The sequence below is a fragment of the Enoplosus armatus genome, chromosome 22 (genome assembly GCF_043641665.1).
Source record: "Enoplosus armatus isolate fEnoArm2 chromosome 22, fEnoArm2.hap1, whole genome shotgun sequence".
Taxonomy (NCBI): domain Eukaryota; kingdom Metazoa; phylum Chordata; class Actinopteri; order Centrarchiformes; family Enoplosidae; genus Enoplosus; species Enoplosus armatus.
Genome location: NC_092201.1, coordinates 12,312,115 through 12,332,190, shown reverse-complemented (window position 1 = coordinate 12,332,190; position 20,076 = coordinate 12,312,115). Strand labels below are relative to the sequence as shown.

The window sequence follows — 20,076 nt, the reverse complement described above, 5'->3', positions numbered from 1 at the left end:
TCCCATCAGCTGTCTCTGACTCATAATATTTGTTGGTGGATGACCTCTTCCTCTCTTTCACTTCTCATTGCCAACTGATTTTTTTTTTTTTTTTTTTTTTAGACGTCATTCCAAAAATTGGATTTTATGAGATTGTATCTCTGTATGTTTGCACTAATGATGGATGTTATGTGTGGCCTGCAGGTTTTATTACATTCTGCACATGGCTTGTGTTAGTATTGTGATTAGAATGAACTGCACTGACATGTAATCATAATGCAGCCCCTGACCACTTCCATATCTGGTATTAAAGATCTGGCAGCTGTGTGAACAAAATTAGATTTTTGTGCGTCTGGACACCTTGATCTGTGCTGGCGTGATGGGATGAAAGGTCTCGCTGAAATGAAGAAACTGCAGCTCTCTGTCCGGTTTCTGTCCATCCTTACATGACTTCAAGCAGACAAGACAATGATGAGAGCGCCCGCATGGCAGGGTGTTGAACGAGTGCACACACACACACACACACACACACACACACAGGCATACAGCCTAGTTGTTAATGGCTTTGTAGTCTTGGCCCACTGCCAGCTCCCTGTCTGTCTGTCTGTCAGACTGAGCATGCTCATTACAACCTTGACAACATTCCACTGGGGTTGCCAAGGATACCAAGCAGAGCTGCCAGGTCCTGTGTATGTGCACACACACACACTCTGTGTTAGGAAATGCACAAATACATCCACCAAACTCCAATTTTTAGTAATATGACCACACACACACTCATAAGCACACACACTTATCTTTTCTCAGTTTTTCTCTGTGGCTCCCCGCTCTCCCATTTCTTTCACTCTCTGGATCATTGTTAATCAGTCTTGTCCCGTCTCCTCTCCACTGGCTGTCAGTGGCTTGTCAGAAGCCCGTCAAAGCCCCTGCAGTCCGTCACACACTGCTGCCGTTAATGACATCTGATGACACCCATCGTTGAAGTCACCCGCTGGAGATGACTGAGAACTCAGTGTGCTCGCTGCTTTTGAATTGTGTCTTCTGCGCAGTCTGCAGTGCCTTTTAAGATATGTCCAAATCTAATTCTGCCCGTATTTAGAGTATCTACCCTGCTGCACACCTGACTTCCTTCTTGACCTCACTCTTCACAATTGCCTTTTATCTTTAAAGCAGTGTACAAATGGCATCAACAGTCCAATGCAAATGAAATCATAGAATGTAAACAAATACCAACCGAAATACAGAATAAAATCATTTGTTGTAAAAATAAGATAAAAGATTGCATTAGACAGTGTAAAGACAGGACAAACTTACTGACATGATTCTGAGGGGTAATTTAACTTCAACACGTTCAACGGCGGAACAAATGTTGCGTCATTTGTTTCGTTTTTTCACCTAGAAAATACACTCACTGCATCTGCAATATAAAAAGTACATGTTATGCCGTGTGTGTGGAAACAGTAGCTGTGGAAAAAAGGTTGAACCACTGTATTTAAAAGATAATAGTCATGCTGCTCTATTAGTCTGCTTTTTTTATTTTCTTCCCACATGCTCAGCTGCCACACTGCCACCCATTTATTCTCATCCCTCCTTTATTCCTGTGCTCCAGTTTGTCAGCATCTTCATTCCTTTCTATACACCTGTCATAAACCGCCACCCTTACCTCTCCCCTTGCTCCCACTCTCCCCATTGAATGTATCCTCCCTCTGCACCTATGTCTGTCTTGTTCCCCTGTCTGAGTGGTGGGCTTATGATGGGAGCCCCTGCTGTGCCGGGAAAACCTGAATCGCTCTCTGTCTTTCCCTTTCTGTCCATCTCTTCCCCCATGCACTCCTTATTTCTCTCTCTCTCTCTCCCTCTCTCTCTCTCTCTCTCTCTCTCTCTCTCTCTCTCTCTCTCTCTCTCTCCCTCTCTCACACTCTTTGTTCTCCTCTCTCTTCTCTAGAGGAGGAAGTGGAAAACTTTGACGTGTCCAGTCTCCAGGAAGAGGCTCTGAGGAACATCGAGGCTGACAGCTTCTGGTGCATGAGCAAACTGCTGGACGGCATCCAGGTAAGCATGTGTGTACGTGTGTGTTGAAAATATGAAGGTTGTCTGAGAACAAACTCTGATCAAAACGCCCACATATGGTTTTATACTTTCACACCAACATACTGTACATGCTCAATCTCACACTGTCTCCCTTCTCCATGTAGTCTGTCCACACCTCTCTTCTCCCTGTATTTCTTTTACTGCCTGTTCTGTTATGGATCAAGGCCTCCCTGATGTTGTCCTAATAGAGATAAGTGTTCCTCTCGCTGTTACTACTGAATTAAGCAATTTTGACCACTAGAACAAACTCATAGGAATAATCAGAATCAGAATCAGAAATTCTTTATTGACCCCCGGGGGGAAATTATACAATAATATAAGCCTTGATACACATATTAAGTTGTTATAGTTACAGTTAGCAAACACCAGCCTATTGTTATACATTGAGGGCAGTTTGGGCATCATGCAAGTTACATGTCAAATACAACTTCAGCATTTACTTACTGTGTTTTATCAGGGCCTCTCTGGCTTGCTTGACATTCAACTCTCTTCACTCCACTTGTTTACCTCAGCTCTCCACCTGTTTGCACGAGGCAGGGAGCACATCGGTAGAATAGTTTTTCTACAGTTTTACATGATCACCCAAGGGTGAGACCTCCCACCCATATCGACCGTTGATCCAAAACAACGAGCATCTGGAAGCTGTGTATCCCTCTCTCCACTTGTCTGTCATCTAAAATTGGGCTCTTTAATATATATGTATATCTAAGTTATACATACACATAACACAACACCAGTAACATATGGGATCTGTTGGAGGAGGAGACCCAGTACCACATGTAGACTCACAGATATTGATTGTACAGTTACATACATACAGTATATTTATACACTGCTTGTAAAGAGTGTGAACACACATCTGCACATATAAGCTTAGTTTCAGAGTCCTTCTGTGCCTGATACTAGATTATGTCTCTTATGTCCAATATTATTGTGTATTTTATTATGTTACAATTATAACATTTTACTGGCAATAATTAAGAGTTTTACACCATAAACATAATCCTCGTCCAGTGCTAAACATCTGTGCTTTTCCATGGAGAGGGGTTTTTAATGTACATAACCAATGCAGATAGTATTGTTGCTCAGTTTAGTGCAAGTTTGCATGACAAACCACTACAGATAATCGATTGTCTGCACAGTGTTGAATGTTACGGCGTTCAGGTGGTCTGATGTTCCTGTCTGCTGCAAAGCCTGCAGGACCTCTCTTAACAGTGTGCGCGTTATGTATGAAATGGCTTCTCTGTGTGGGTTTTAGAAATGTGATTGTCCTGCATATTCTAAAGCAGGCCAGAGTGTCTGGGGACCAGATAATTGCATACAGACGGCGGCACCAAACTTCATTTTGTTTCATCATTTCTTCTCGAACTTTTGCCCACCAGCTCTCTTAATCGACCTCGCTCTCAGCGGTCTGGGTCGAGCCATCTGTCAATTGTAAACGTGCCTGCCTGGGCACCATATCTTCCATATCTTTCTGTGTTGGACTGAAGCACAAATTCTTAGGCAATAGAACAGTTTTCTTTGTAGATGGTAGTTGTATCAGGAAATGTGACATTTCTCATCACAAAACTTCAACATTTTTGACACATTTTAGTGCCTTTTTGACTTACTGTGAATACCAGAAGTCTGTTTGGTTCTTACCGTTATGGCTTGGGTGTTTCTGGTTGTCCCTGTGGCCATGTTTTAGCACAGCTACTCTAATCATTGTTTTCTGGCACAGTTAAAGAAGCATCTGCCAAGCTTCCCCAGTCGGGTCAATGACCCTAATCTAAAGTAACACTTAAGAGAATGGCCACAGCAGTTAGTCTTTAAATGTATTGATTAGGCAATATGCTTATTGTTGTATGGAAATTAGTGTTTTAGGGGTAAAATAAATACCCTGTGTCTTGATGTCATGATGGTGAAGTGAAGTTTTAGTGAGGGAAGACGGCAATGTTTTAATAGATGACTTTTGTTTGTTTACGGTGTTTAATACTTTCACCCGTTCATTCGAAACATACTTAATATCGTGAAACTCAATATATTGCCTAGCCCTACACTAAAGGTAATTAATAGTAAGAAGCATGTGTGGTGAATAAAACGTGAACATCCATAAATAACAATCAATTGGTAGGCTATTCATTTAGGAAATTAATAGACGCTGTGCCTTGTTGCCCCTGAGAGAGCAAAACAGAGAGAACGCAGAGCTTGAGAGCAGAGAGAAGAATAGAGTGTGTGTCTTTGTGTGTGCTTTTGTTTGTGTGCGGACGTTGTTTGTCCCCGTGCTTGTGTTTGTTTGTGACCTTGGCTCCAAACTAATTATGTGCAATGCACCAGGGAAGCCCATGTTTCCCCCCTAATGCTTTCTAAACAATCTGACGGAGGCTGAGTGCCTCTGCACCGTAATTAGTTGGTGATCCTTGCTCTGACCCCGTCTCAAACCCTCTCACATCCACTACACACTGTTACACTTAACTGAGGGCCTGAAGGTGGGGGTCTGGGGGGTTAGGGAGAAAGAGAGTCTCTCCATGCAATTACATTTGCTCACTGCCTTATAAGCACCTTATATATCCAGTGTTTCCTCCTGAACTGGTGCCACACTGGTGTCCACTCGTTTTTGGACCAATTTGTGTGAAATATTTAAAGGAACTTAATTGTATCACAAAGCCGAACAGACTCATAAATGGGAGGTTTGAAAACCACTACATGGTTGGGAAGTTTTTGTGAAGAAAAATGTACTTTTTCCCATCCATCCATGAACCACAGATGGTGTGTTTTTTTTCCTGCAATTACCTGGTGTACAGCGGAAATACTGTTTTTAATACAGTAAATTGGCCATTAGTTCTGGTTTTAGTGTTTCACTGCCATGCCTCTCTCCCACCTAAAACTGAACAGGCTGTTTTGGCTGTCAGTTCTCTTAAGCAACTTCTCTAATGAGCTGCTGCTTTAATTGGCGGCACTGCTGCCCCCTCCTCCAAAGGAGCAGGTTGGGATAAAAGGTAGGTAGGAGAGATCAGTTGATTCCAATGTCTCTGTTCGCAAAATCAGAATGACTCCTACAAATGTCTAATGTATAGGACGGAGATTTTTCCTGTTAATCTTGGAAAAGCACTGAAATGTTGGGAATTGCTACATCTTTGGATGGGGACTGTAAGAGCAACATTTGTGTGTTTGTATTATTAAAATTAAAGCTGTTGTCTCGGCTGACATCCAGGACTACACGCCCACTCCAGAACCCCCCCCATTGCGTTAACAGACAGTGAGTGACAGTTTCAGGGGTAAATGAGTGGATTCAGCCATTCCTCTGTCCTGGCATGACCTGTAAGGCACTGTTAAATGGACAAGTCTTGAAGAGTGTGTGTGTGTGTGTGTGTGTCCCCGTGCATGTGTGTGTTTACAACAGCATCAACAAGATAACAGCACACAGCCAATTTACACTTCAAACAGGCTGCACACAGTGGCCACATCTTCTGACGTGATCAAACAAACATGGCTGAACTACCTGAGCTACTGGGCTGGAAAGAAGCACATTAGTCCTGTTCAAATGGGTCAGCATGTGTCATTGTTTATGATCATCCAGCCATGTGATCTGTTTAAGTGCTTTTAAGCAAGACTCTGAACTGATACATAAACCATCATAATATTCCAAGGATTACGTTGAATTGGATTTAAAGTGCAACGTAAAATAAATGGACAGAAAAGTAAATGGAATTTCTACACATCAGTACGTTTACCCATTTTAGAGACAACTATGTTAAGCTGACCCCGATGTTACCCCAGTCTCTCCAGCAGCCAATTAGTCTTGTGCTGTGCTAAATTTGACAGCGCCTCTGGCTAACTTGACTAATTTAACTTGTTAAAATGGTTCCATGTCTACAATTTCAATGAATTTAAATGGAACTGTCATGTCTGCCCAATATTGTGTTGTTGATTTTAAATGTCCCGTTAATCCTAAACCCTAATATATTATTAACGTCTGCAGTAAAAAAACAGTCAGTCAAAGCCTCAGTAATTTAATCTTTGTCACATTTTGCAGTTATAGTCAGCTGGAAGGGCTCACCACTGCTGCACTCAGTATGTAGCAGCTATGTGCTGTCCATGCACAGCCATTGAGGCTGCGTCTTACCTGCCGTGCCCAGAGAGGGAAATGAAGTCAAAAAGTTAAAAAAGTCCATTATTCCGCCAGCACACCCCCGAGGGCTCTCAGTTTTAAAGCCAGCAGATGAAAACCTGCCTTTTATGTTAATTCTGCAGCCTTTTACAGCAGGGGCTCTTAAATGTATTTTTCCACTCCAGGACCTAACTTTGAGAAATTTAATTTCGCCCTGGGATCTGAACTTATTATATTTCAACGGTGGTCTTGACACATGGGGGGTCCAGCAAGGAAATGTCTCTGACCCTTTTCTTTTGGTTTGAATGCCATGGTTTGACGCACTGATGCAAACTTGTCAGGAAATGTTGGTATTATTCTTCAGTTTTAGCTTTTAATTGAACTTCAGAGTCATTTTTAATTATAGCCAATGAGCGGAGAACATGAAGGATATTTATATTCATTTTGCTATTTCCAACAACTTTGTGGCTGGAAAGTTTTACCAGATGACCTAGCAAGATTAATTTGACAGGTACTGATGTGAAGTTGAGATGAGATGCCCCAGAGGCTGAAAAGATAGCTATTTGGACACAAGTTAACTTTATTACATAACTTGTATCGCAGGAACCCTTCTGCAGTTAAGTCACCAACAAATTGAATAAACAGCCCTTAATTAATGTAAAACACACCAAGATTAAATGGCCAACAGCTCCCTCTCTCACTGCTCCACCGCCTCCACCCTCTCCCTTGGAGCACGAGCCAATCGCAGTGTGCCTGCTCATTGTCAAGGCAACCATCTGTTTCCACGGTGCCAGCTAGAGATGGGGTCTACCTCAAGTGGGAACAGGGGTTCGAGGACCGACGGCTAGCAGACGGCAGCCAGACCAAACCAGACGCTGTGTCCTGTTCTGGTGTCCCCAAGGCTTCCCTACCGTCACCTTGGGCTGTCACTCATTCCACCACGCACACACACATAGACAGGAGGAGTGAACTGCCAGCTGGTGTGTCTGTGTGTGTGATGCTTGACAGCATGTTTGTATATGTGTTTGTATTGTCTTCCAAATCTTATTGGTCCGACCATAACACTCCCACCTCCCTCTATTTTTATTTATTTATTTATTCTTACTGGAAGTCATACATACTTTCCCCCTCGCCATCTCTTTGTCTTTTTTTTTATTTTTTTTTTTTTTTTACAGATTATGTAGAATCATGTTAGCTAAGCTAGTTTACATGCAGGTCAGTGGAGATGGAGGCAGTAACAGCTGCTGGGGGGGGAAGAGGTTAGGATAAAGGCTGAGGCTGGAAAATCAGGCACAGATGAATGGAGACATTTATGTAATAAGAACAGCATAAAGACAAGAGTGTGCACTGTTGTGAAAACCTTGTTAGCAAAGAGACAAGTGGTGTTGATCACGTTAGGGGTCGTGTGAGGCGAGGCAGGTTTCTTTATATAGCACCATTCATACACCAAGCCAGCCCCAAAGTGCTCGTTAACTATCTGCAACAGTTTCATGAACTTTCTTGTGATAAAACAAAAAACATTTCACATTTGCTGTTCAAAATGATCAGTATGTGTTTGCTCTTCGGTAAATAGGTCTCTTCACAAAGAAAATACCATGAATAAGCCAATTTAAAGGTGTGGAGGATGGAAAAGATGTTCCATTATATTTAAAGTGATGTCTGGCCCAGTGTTCTCTTCAGATTCAAGTGTCCAGGAGACGTGGACTCACCTACCAGTTTGTGCGTTTATATCCACATTAGTCAGGTTACAGTTACAGCTTTCTGCAGTGACCTGATTTCTCAAACGTGATGTATATGAGAAACTCCCCAAATTGGATTCAGGAATTAGAGAAACCTGGTTTCCCCAGCTAGAGAAAGACGATTCTTTTGGCTGTGCATACAGGTAACCAGCTTTTTACGTCTGTCTCCTTCTCTCTGCCTCTATCTGTCAGATCTTGTAAAAAAAAAAACATACCTATACTGTACAGTGTTTATATGACCACCATTTCTCCACCATCTATTCCCCAACTTTCAGCACAGTGGGTGAGTGATTTGTTTGTACTGTTGGCGGCTGGATCTCAACAAGGCTGTGTTTAAAAACTGTAATGACTGTAATAAGTGTGTTTTGCTGTGATAAGGGTTTGTGCTATCAGTAGGTTGTAGAGTATAGTGGGTGCGCTGAGGCTGGGTGTTTGACAATTGCTGATACGGTACCTGAGTTTCAGTCCCAATACCAAAACAATACTTTTTTCAATACATTACTGTGGGGAATATAAACTTCTCCAAGATTTTTTTTTCATTTAACAAAACCACCCACTTTTCAAATGGTAAATGGTTCTCAACGTAAGCAGCTGTACATTGGCGACTTGCATCCGAAAATCGTCTCATCAAAGAATAAGTAAAGAGGAGTGGAAAGTGTTCAACGCCAGATTTTGGTTAGCCATTCTAGCAGCATGGCAGTGTTGGTCAGTCGGTTTGTCTACCACTTTGGTCCAGACTGAAAGATCTTCACAACTGTTGGATGGATTTCCATGAAATTTGGTACAGACATTCATGGGTCCCAGACGATGAATCCTACTGACTTTTGGTGATTCATTGAGGTTGAGTTTTTCTTCTTTCTTAAATGTCTCAACATTAGCATTTTGCTCAAAACATTGCAGTGCCTAAGTACAGCCTCACAAAGCCACTAGTATGGCTGTAGACTCTTAGTCTTGTTGATACTCTGTACTACAGACACATTGTGGTCAGTACCAAAAAATGAATTTAGGTTGGATACCCAGCCCTATGCACCAGTGTTTATTACGTACAAGCTCTACCTTTAGTCCTTTACCATCAGCTTGACCAACTGCGCTGCAAGGTGTCAACCTTGTGGACTACCTACTTTCTTGTGCTACCAATACAAGTTAAAGTGTACTTCCCTCAAACTAGAGGCCATAGATGTTCACACAAAAGCAAGCGAATTAAATCTGCCCAATCCTCCTGTAGCTCTGAACAACTGTAATTGTCTACACCTTATCGCAACCTGTCATCTCTATCATACAATCACTTTCTGCTTCTCTCTCTCTCCCTCTCTCACACACACACACACACACACACACACACACACACACACACACATGTACACATACACATGTACCAGAGAATGACAGATCATTGCCCTGTCCTTCAGTTTATTGTCTACCCTTTATCTTGACCTGTCATCTCGCTCTCTCTCCTCTCTGTCCTCACATACACACACGTACACATACCGTCGCAGCGTTGTTGTGTTGGGTCTGTCCAACTTGCTGATAGACATCCGGTGCCACAATGGGAGGCAATCTTAGTCCAGCGTGGAGCCATTGTTGTCTCTAATAGAATGGACTGAGAGGTGAAGAGGAGCTATTGATTCCGCTGACAGAGAGAGAGAGAGAGAGAGAGAGGGAGAGGGAGAGGGAGTGAGAGAAAGAGAGAGTGAACAAAGAAGGAGAGAACGAGAGGCTGTTGACACCTGGTAGAGACAGAGACGCACCGACTTGATGTTTGTGTGCTCTGCGTCTGTTCGTTCATGTGGTGAGCCGGGGCAGTTCCACTTACTTGCTGGGTCAGATGTGGTAGAAGGACAGATGGTGGGTAGAAGAGGAGAATGTATGAATAATGAAGGAGTGAAAGTTGATTTCCTCCTGTTGCCTCAGCTGATCAAAGATCCGACATATTGGATTTGACAAAGAGAGGAAGTGAGTGAAAGAAGGGCAGACGTAAGAAGGGAGAAAATAGAGAATGGGAGACAAAGAAATAAAGGAATAAAGGAGGTGAGGGTGTGAAAAGAGGAGAGAGTGATTGTGATGGAGGAGAGGAGGTGAGGAAATAGGAGGAGAAGCAGTTAGAAAAGAGAAAAATGGAAGGAAAAATGTGAAAGCAGAAACATGAGAATAAAGAGAAAAATTCTTACCCTAATCACAAATATGTATCAAGGCAAAAACAACAGATCTAACTAAACAACAATCAGTCAGAAAATAAAATGCAATACAGCATGGAACAAAATGAAACACCAGGGAACAAAACAAAGCAGAGGAGACATAATAGCATGTTCAAAACACTTAGTCAAGTCTAGCCTCATTAGCACCACCAAAGTGATGAAAATAGACGAGGAAATGGAGAACAGAAGGTGGGAGAGGAGAAGACTTAGAGACTGATAGAAGAAGAAATGAGAGGAGGGAGAAATGTAGAGGGATTCCAATGAAGAGGAGCGGAACAAAGTGAGACTTAGAGGTGAAAAGAGGGAACTAAAGGAGAAAGGAAAGGGGGGAAAAGGGGAAATATGGTTTAAAAAAAGGTTCTTAATGCAACACAAGACAACATATTACAGTAAATCATTGAATAACAGATAATAAAGCAAAACAAAACAAATCTGGGCACACAGAAAGAACCAAAGGAAGAAAAAAAGGACACAAAATATAAATAAAATACCAAATAAATACCAAATAAATGATGTAGCACATTTTCATTAAAAAATGGTTGGAATACTTTTATTTCTTTTATGTTTCTGTCTGTATATACATAAAAGAAATGGACCAGACTCCATTAAACTTCCCTCTGTAATTATTAGTCCTTGCAATAAAAGATTCAGAAGAGGCAATATCCGTCATTAATTTGAACCATTCATTAAAAACAGGCTTTGTCTGACTTTTACAGTGGCGGAGAACAATCCTCCAAGTGCCAATAGAGCCTAGGTAGGGTAGCAGAGGTAGGACGAAGAGACGTAGATGAGCGAGGAAAGAAAATGAGCACCTGAAAGCAGAGACAAACACAAGCTTAGAGAACCTCCTGACCCTCAAACGCATTACAGTCAATTACATAGCCAGAGGAGAAAGAAGTGTACAAATCATTTCCTTTTATTTCAGTAAATGTTAGAAATGCCACTATAGCACAATGGAATTATATTAAAGTAAAAGTCTTTCTCGTAAAAGTTGACTCAAATGAAACTAGAGCGTACAGTAGAATGAACCAGGGTATCAAAAGTAGAAGAAGTCATTTGAAGAATGTTAGCGATGCTATCTCATTTAGCTTATTTATTAAAAAATCTGCTTGGCACATGTTTTCATGTTATAAGATTCAACAAAAAGCTACATTTAGAAAGATTGCAAATACAGACAAAGACGTGAACCAATGCAAACAAGTGTCGAAGATGTTGAAGATTTTCAATTTGAGTGAAAATTTCAACTCAACTTTGTCTGTTCAGCTTTCGGTGTCTGCGGCTGTTAATTCCAACTTCCTTGTCTGTCCTCTATTCAATAGAAAATAAGATAAAATCTATAACTCCCCGTGTGGCAGGGGATTTTTTCACTGGAAAGATGTAAAAAGAGACAAGATGAAGGTGTGGAAGCTGAAAACAACAAACCGAATAGTTTGTTGTTGTTAAAGGTATGACTCATCATTTTTAGTACATTGGTGATCCAAATTTTGTGTTTCATACAAGCAATAATTTTTTAAGTTGACACGTGGAGACTGTGACAGTGATAAAAAATCAGTCAAAAATGTGATGAAGACAGCCCGAGAAAGAGAGAGATATGAAATAAAGAAGGTGCGAGACATAGACAAATAAAGTGAGAATAAGAAAGATATGAAGAGAAAGTGAAACTAGGTCTGATGAAAAAGCAGTAAGGACACTGGCGGAGAAAACAGAAGAAAGAGAAGGTGAGCAGGAAGAGGTATAAAGAGTATAGAACTAGAAAATGCTACAAGCTGATTTTGAGACAGACAGACAGAAAGGAGAAACTGGTGAGAGAGAAAGAGAGGGAGACAGAGAAGGAAGGGCAGCTGATTAAAGCCAGCAGCTTCAATAATGCAAATGTAATTACTTGTACTGGCCCTCACACTTGCTTAGCACCTAACCGCATTAACGCTGGGGTGGTTGAAACAAAGAGAGCCCGAGAGGTAGAGCAGCTCAAGACACAAAATGGAGACAATATGCAAATATGGAATGAACAAAACCTGGAAGCAGAACAACAAGGATGATGGGAGGTGGAGTAGGAATGTGTGAAAACAAAAAAAAACGGTGATGGAGAAGAGAAAAGGGAGGAACAGAAACCAATTCCTGAACACAAATTAGTAATTTCCACTCTCCAATTAATGTCGAAGCATTAAGATCTGAAGTTATGGGATGTCGGTTAGGAGTTAGGAGTTTTAGCGGCAGGCTAACATCTGTGTTTTGGTATTGAGATGCTAAATCCATTCCTTCATATTGTCATATTAATAATGTATGTTTTCCCATTCAGTAATTAATACATTTAATATGTTTGTCCTTTATTTTTTAAAATTTTGTTTGTGATGCTACATGCTCATCGGAAGACCAATGCTGCATTTTTGAGCTGCTATTTGGACGTAAACCCCCCCCACCAAAACAATATATAGGCGGTTAATATTGTTTTTAACAAAAAAGACACAACATAAACAAACAATCTTGATATGAATCCCTTATCGTCTTTTTTAAATTATTGTGACCAAGATTCACACTGAGTGGAACATTTTATAGTAAATCAACAGTGGTCGACAAATGGTGACACTGTTTCTAAATATTCATTTACTTACTTGTCTTACTTACTTATCATATGACTTGATATACTTTCTAACGATATATTTATAAAAAACAGTTGACAGTAATCTCAGAGTCTCAACAATATTGTTGAACATTCTTTTAATCATATGCTCAAAATATTAATTTGAGAGCACAAATAAGTAAATACTATCCATAAATGTAGTTTTTTCCCACCGGATGGGAAAGGAAAGGAATCAAACAGAAACATACACCTATTAATGTAAGAGATAAAGGTGGGTCAAACGAGAAGGGGGAGAAGGAGTAATGACAGAGACAGTTCAGAGGCTGTGGAGGGATGAAAGAAGTGTGAGATGCTGTAGGTGGAGGAATTAAAAAAAAAAAGAGGCAGCAGAGAATGTGGTTTCTACCCTGCCAGCCACTGATGGACTCAGGAGGACACACAAGCCTTGGTTCTGCTGAGCCTGAAGGACAACTGGAGCTGTTTATTGCTAAATGACCCCCCCCCCCCCACCTTCTCTTTCTTTCTCTCTCCTCTCTTTCTCCTTCTCATTTTCTCTCTCCATCTCTCCATCTGTTGGATACTTTGCCACATCAGCTGTTCTCCAGCCACACTGAAATGACCCCTCAAGGAAACGTAATCCACGTTGTGTGTGTTTGGGTGTACACGCACACACAAAATGCTTATGTGCCGTTCTCTCTTGGATTGTGTTCTGCAAGTTCAACCAGCTGACACTGCCCACTCCTGTGGTCACATTCAGGTTCATTTATTGTCTTCATATCCCCAAAAATATCATCATTAAATCAAATATTTTCATTAGATCATTTCAATATACATTCTCAGTTATATATTAAAATATAAAAATGTACGGTGTTTTTGGAAAGTAAGCACAAACGTGATGTGTACTTGTTTGTATACATACACACTTTACATTTTAATATTTATTGCATTTGTGAAAATTGTTTAATATCCAGTCATAACATGTAACCTGTAATTCGTCTTAGATTTTGTATGATCACAGCTGTGGACAGCATTGCATACACTGCAATTTATAAATAATACATATTGTATTCCATGGTTAAGCTACACCTAGCAAGCTAAGCCTGCAGTCACCTCACCGGCGACGCCCCTGTTAGAGATGGTTGAAAATGAACAAAAAGAAGAAAAATCTTTTAATGTCTTATCTTTCTGTATCTCATCAAAAGCTAATTGAATTAAAAAACATATCAAAACACATAAAAAAAAGCAACATAACAACGTAAGACATTAGCTGCCAGGAATGCATTAAAATCAATGTTTCAAGAGACGCAGTGTTAATAAAAACAAGCAACATAATGTCTTTGAAATGCCGCACAGCTTTTTTCAAGTTAATACTTAAATGACCTTGTGTCCATCTCCCTACATTTGGTCTTACATGTGACTTTATAAACATCCCTCCCGCCATCTCATTTTCCAGCTCTTTTAACCAGCTGGAATTATCCAGTCGAGATGATGAGGCACAGTAAGTGTTGAAGGGGATGTTAGTGAAATGAAGACTTCAGCCATCAGCTCTCAGGGATATTTTATTATTCCACCACTTCACACCAAGTATGAGGCCAGGACCCATTCACAGCTCACCTGTTATGTTCTTACAGCCACATTCACACTCAGCCCTCCATGTTGTCTTCAAGAGCCACAGCCGCACATGTTTTGTCACGCCAATGTTAGTTAGGCAGCCTATTTTCTCTATTTAGCTTTTTTCAAAGAGGGCCAGGGCTTTGTGTGCGGTGTGAAATGGTGTGAATCACTTGGAATCTTTAATGGCTACTGCACTTTTCTAAAAATGAAACCCCCATGTGAAAATGTGACAATTCAAACTTTTTTGAGTGTGTGCTGTGATACACCGACTTTCAGACCAAATGCTGCAAAACGTCAATGTGAAACAAATCATGTTAGTTTTCTCAACAAGGGATCCATTTCACAGCTTTTCTGAGAAATTACAGAGAAATATGACAAATATTCCCATGATAAAAATATCAGCTTGATCTTGGTGCTTGTTTTTAGTGCTTTTCCTTGGACTTTTTGTTTTGAGGAGTGTTACTCACCGACTTGTCTGACCTTCGCACTTCTTGTTGTTGCTTGTAATAATTTATCCAAATTGTTTCAAGCATATTTCATTCTACTTTGGGAGTAAGCAAAAATTGTTACCAACTGTTTTAAGTTTTTTCACCACTGCAGATGGAGCCTTGGTCCATATTGACTCTGTCTGGTTTTTCTTCTTCTCAGGACAACTATACATTTGCCCAGCCAGGCATCCAGAGGAAAGTCAAGGCCCTGGAGGAGCTGGTCAGCAGGATTGATGGTGAGTCATCTGTCTTGCCTCCATCCATCCATCCTTCCATTCATCCATCCATGAAGTACAGCTCTGCCATTTTGACTTGATTTCCATTTACTTCTTCTTGTCTTTCCTGTTACTTCTTCTCTGTTCTCAGCTATCTTTTTTAATTTCTTCTGTCGTCTCTCACGCACCAACTAACACATTTACACAAAACACAAAAATATTCTGAAAATTAGGATCCCCTGCGGGGCTGTCTGCTTTACAATACACATGCAAGACAATGGGCTTCATTCACAAATTTTTAACAATTTTTTAAAACGGAGAGAAAATTAACGAAACATTAACAAAAATCTTCATTTATCTGGTATTTTCCCAATGTCAGTTGTACTTTCTTTTATTTTTCATGGTATAAACTCGTTACACACCATGTAAGGATTTCCTGGGCATCTTATTTAAATTTTGTTCCTACCTGTGAACATTTTGGAGAATAAGAGAATATTGATCTATCTGATAAAACAAACCTAAATGTGTGAATGTGAGGCCCATTGTGAAACTCTTTGCCCCTACAAAGATGATCCACTGCAATGGTCCTCCACATTCCCCTCAACCAACATTACCCAAGTCATTTTATAAATTTTACCTAAGTGCCTGAGCAAGGCTATGTTTACCTCCTAAACATATGCATGCAGCAGAGAGGAGGAAGGGGGATGAACCCGGAGAAATAAAAAAACTGAAGAAATTGCCATAATGAGGGTACAGCTTTCTTAACACATAAACTCTCTTGTGTTAGAACTACACACACACCAGGAAGTAACATTTGTTTTCACGCCGTGATTCTTCTGCTGTTTTCTTTTACATCGGTTTGTAATTACACTGCGATTGTGTCTTGCTAGTGCTGGTTATTATTAGCACCAGACAATGGCCTGCTGAGGGCTGGAAGTTAATGTCTGCACACTGAAGGGACTCATACACAGCTCAGTGACATTTCACATACCCACTAACTTAGTGTTAATTAGCAATTCTGCTTTTTCTTCTGCTCCCCCTCCTCATTTTCATTTTGTCAAAACAATAAATGTGTAAATATGGTTTGAAAAGTTTTCCATCCAAACTTTATCATGTAAAGCGTGTATGGCATTCGTTGTGGCCCACAATGCATTGTGCAAAACAAGGTCTTTTCAAAGCAAGCCTTTGTACAGTGGTCATGTTCTTGGCTAACCTTGGTGCTGTTCGACTCACCCGCTCTGTCGGCCAGAGGGAGGGGAGGACTCCCCCGCTGCATTCAAATGGATGGAGAGAGAGTGCATATGTGTGTGTGCGTGTGTGTGTGTGTGTGGGAGTGTGAATGCCAGAGAAAGTTAGTGTGCATATACAGGCCTGTTTGTTTGCATATGTGGTTGTGACAGAGTAAACTTGCCGATAGAAAGGGCAAGTGTGGGTGTATGTTGTTATCTGTGTGAGAAAGAAGCTGATAGATGGATAGATGGATAGATGGACTGTATGGATGTGTGTGTATGTGTGTGTCTTTTCCATGTTTAGAAAAAAATAAAATAACAATAAAGGATACAAAAATAACCAAGTTCTCCCGCCTCTCCCAAGCTCCGCCACCTCCCCAGCAAAGACATAAAAAATGACTCGACATTTTTACTGTATCTTATTCCATAAGTGCCCTGTCATCATAGTTGGGGCAGAGCCATTTTATACCTCGCTAGCTTGACATTACCACCTCTAATGAGATCACAGATAGCTTTTATCTTCTGTTACAGGATTGTTTTTCGCCCTCGACAACAGCATCTGTTTCGGGAACAATGGCCTCTCATCATCTCTTCCAAAATTACCTATCAGCGCTTATCGGATGCAGGCTTATCCAGAGTGTTGTGCTGTTAGATAAAGGGTAGGGTCCTGTCTTTTCATAGCACGCAGATGTTTTGGCGCCTGCTATAGATTTCTCAATATTACGATTTCACTCATGGTAGAAATCCCACGTTGTAGAATCTGAATTTACAAGTATTTTTATTGGTTATTTATAGTTTTTCTCTGCATGTTAATGTGTCTTGTATATTTCTTTTGAGATTACCAATCCATTGCATTAGTGGCACTAATAGTACTTAATCTTGCAGGTCATTAATTTTAAATTTGTTGGACCAAACGTATTGCAAAATGAACAAATCTATTGTTCTCCATTAGAGCAAGCTAGTATCCTTCCCGAAAACGCAACAGAAAAAGCGCTAGCTGTTGCTATGGGACTCTGGTATTCTGTTTCAGCCTTGTATCAGTTGGGTATCCAATTCAAGGACATGAGTAGTTGATGGGGTATTAAGACAATATAAGGAGAGACAAGGATGGTGGGAAGGAGGAAGGAGGGAGTTTGGGATGTTTTTGACCTCCGCTCTGTGTTTCATTGCATTATTGTTTGCAGTTCTGGGTCAGTGGAGATAGGACATTGCTGATCTGTCTGTCTCTGTCACCTTCTCTCTGCTTCTTTAAAATGACTCCATCTAGCTCCTCCTACAGTATATACTGTGTCTGTCAGATAGAGGGGAAACACACATATACTGTACATTCACAGAGAGGGAAAGAGAGATGTTGTACAGTGTTTTATCATCATATCCCCATCATCCATTACCTACTATATTTTTTAGCGTAGTGGGGAAGAAAAAGAAAAAAAACAGACTCAGGATTTTTAGCCGTGAGGCCTCAGCCATTTTTCATCATTGTTCTTCTTCTCCTCCTCTTCCTCACACTTTTCCTGTAACCTAACTTTTTTTGAGAAATTCTTCCACCCTTTGAAATCTGCTTGATTGGAAAAATAGTACAGTTTGTGTTTTTGACACGATAAGATATCACCCTTATACACATTTTCAAATTGAAATGATTGGCTGTGTCAAAGGCAGCAGATATATCAAACAGAATTAATACTTGCTTTTGAGAGTCTAAAGAAACCACAAGGTTTCCTAGATAAGATTTTTATAACCATAATGACACTAGGAATAGTCCTGGAATAGCTAGAAAAACTCTCCCATCTCCCTCAAGTCTTATGACTGAGGTGGCTTTGACAAAGGTGCCGCGTCCTCAGCTGCATTGAGTAACCAATTGTCAAGCAGGGCATCTCTCAAATGAGGCGTATCACACAGCTAAAAATATTTTTTTGCACAAAAGATACTTTTATGATTAAACATTTTCTGCGAGTATTCTTTGGAGATTCCATTTTTTATTTGTTTTCTGTGAATTCAGTCATATAGTGTAAGCTCTCATTGAACTTGAAAGAAGGAGGCCAAAAGAAACTGCAATCATTTGTTAAAAATGAGAAAAATCAAAGCTGTTTATTTCTTTACTTTGATTCTCTTAGTTGAAAACAGTGGGTGACATTTGTTGGAAGGCTTTTACTTTGAAATGTCTTTGTTTCTCTCTCTGCTTGCCCCTCCCTCCCCCTCCCTCTAATTATCCTACTTGGAATAAGTGATGCTAACTCTCATTAGCCTTGCTTGACGCTAGCACGTGTACCTCCTTAAAAGACAAGCCACTTCGTCTGCCTGCCTGTAATGTTTCTCTGATCTCTTTATCCCTCTCTTATCTCTTTCTGTGTATTTGTTGCATGCAAGTGCATTAGCACAAGTTCATCAACATGCAAATTGCCCAAAGGTGAATTTATTTATGTAAATGAGAGGACGCACTGGCAGCAAATGCTCTGAGGCTGAATTGTGTAAAAAGGCTGGTAGCTGGTTCGTGAGACTGTATTGTATAATGAAAGGCAGAAAAAGGCTACAGTGTGTTTTCTATGGTTTCGAGTGTTAAATCTGCCTCTGTTATCATTTTAAACTGCATATGTGCTTAGCGAGAATGGCATAGCAACAGTAACTACTGGGGACAAGGATTAGCTAATGGTCAATTGTATCCAAAGAAATAGACCAGAGACACAAAATATTATATTAGCACAGTGGTGGCTGACTTAGTGTGCGATATTCTGGAAATAGAAAAGCAAACACTGGTGAACAAACAGGGCCTTGTTGCTTGGTTTGGATCTATAGTAGGATGTGTTCAAACCTGTGCTAAAGCTGATGAGAGTAAAATGAAAGAGATAAGGGGTAAAGGTTTCAGTGAAATGAGTACATTCTGTTTATATATATAGAGAGGGATTGATTGGAGTAGTTGACAGTGAAAGAACAAGCAAATGAGTTTCAAAGTAAAGCAGCTCTGATAGAATGGACTGAGTGAAAGTGAAATGGTAAAAGAAAAAAACAGCAGCCAGTAGGAAAGTGGAAGAGGGAGGGGAAAAAAAGTGTGTAACTGTAATTACGTTTTGTACCAAGGAGAGCATGAAGTCAGGCAGAATTGGCTTCGTCAGCAGAATCCTGGGAGCTGCTCACCAGTCACTGTACGACCTCTGACCTCCTGCTGTCCGCCCGCTCTTCACCAGCCACGGGCTGCAGTCCACTGTGGAGAGCGGACTCACTGGCATCGTGGCCTCCGTCCTAAACTTTAACCAGCAGTAGGAAGGAAGACAAGACTCATCAGTCAATCAGTGTCTATGAGCGATGTCATCCTCAACCACCCTCAGCCCCTGTAACTACGCTACCCAGCATGCCGAGCTTTGTGCCAGCTGGACAGCAGCCCACGGTTAAAAAGTCACAAGTTTGAGCGCTAATGTTTTTTTTTTTGTTTGTTGTTCTTTTTTTATTTTTAATTTCTAATTTCTCCTCTCCTCTCTCTCGTCTCCTCTACTCCCCTCTCTCATCCTCTCCTCTCTCATCCTCTCCTCCCCCCTCCTCTCTCTCGTCTCCTCTACTCCCCTCTCTCATCCTCCCCTCTCTCATCCTCTACTCCCCTCTCTCATCCTCTTCTCTCATCCTCTACTCCCCTCTCTCATCCTCTACTCCCCTCTCTCATCCTCTCCTCTCTCATCCTCTCCTCTCTCATCCTCTCCTCTCTCATCCTCTCCTCTCCTCTCCTCTCCCCTTTCCCGTCTCCTTTCTCTCCTCCCCTCTCCTCTCTCATCCTCCCCTCTCCTCTCTCTCCTCTCCTCTCCTCTCTCATTCTCTCCTCTCCTCTCCACTCTCTCCTCCCCTCTCCTCTCTCATCCTCTCCTCTCC

At 41.0% G+C, this 20,076-nt stretch overlaps 1 protein-coding gene across 1 annotated transcript in view; it reads left to right on the top strand.

The window, feature by feature from the left end:
* Nucleotides 1-20,076, top strand: part of tbc1d22a (TBC1 domain family, member 22a) — a 104,307-nt gene that overhangs the window by 53,283 nt on the left and 30,948 nt on the right. Inside the window, exons 10-11 of the mRNA XM_070929025.1 lie at nucleotides 1,925-2,031; nucleotides 14,938-15,013. Of these exons, the coding sequence (XP_070785126.1) occupies nucleotides 1,925-2,031; nucleotides 14,938-15,013 (183 nt within the window). The remainder of the gene's footprint in view (nucleotides 1-1,924; nucleotides 2,032-14,937; nucleotides 15,014-20,076) is intronic.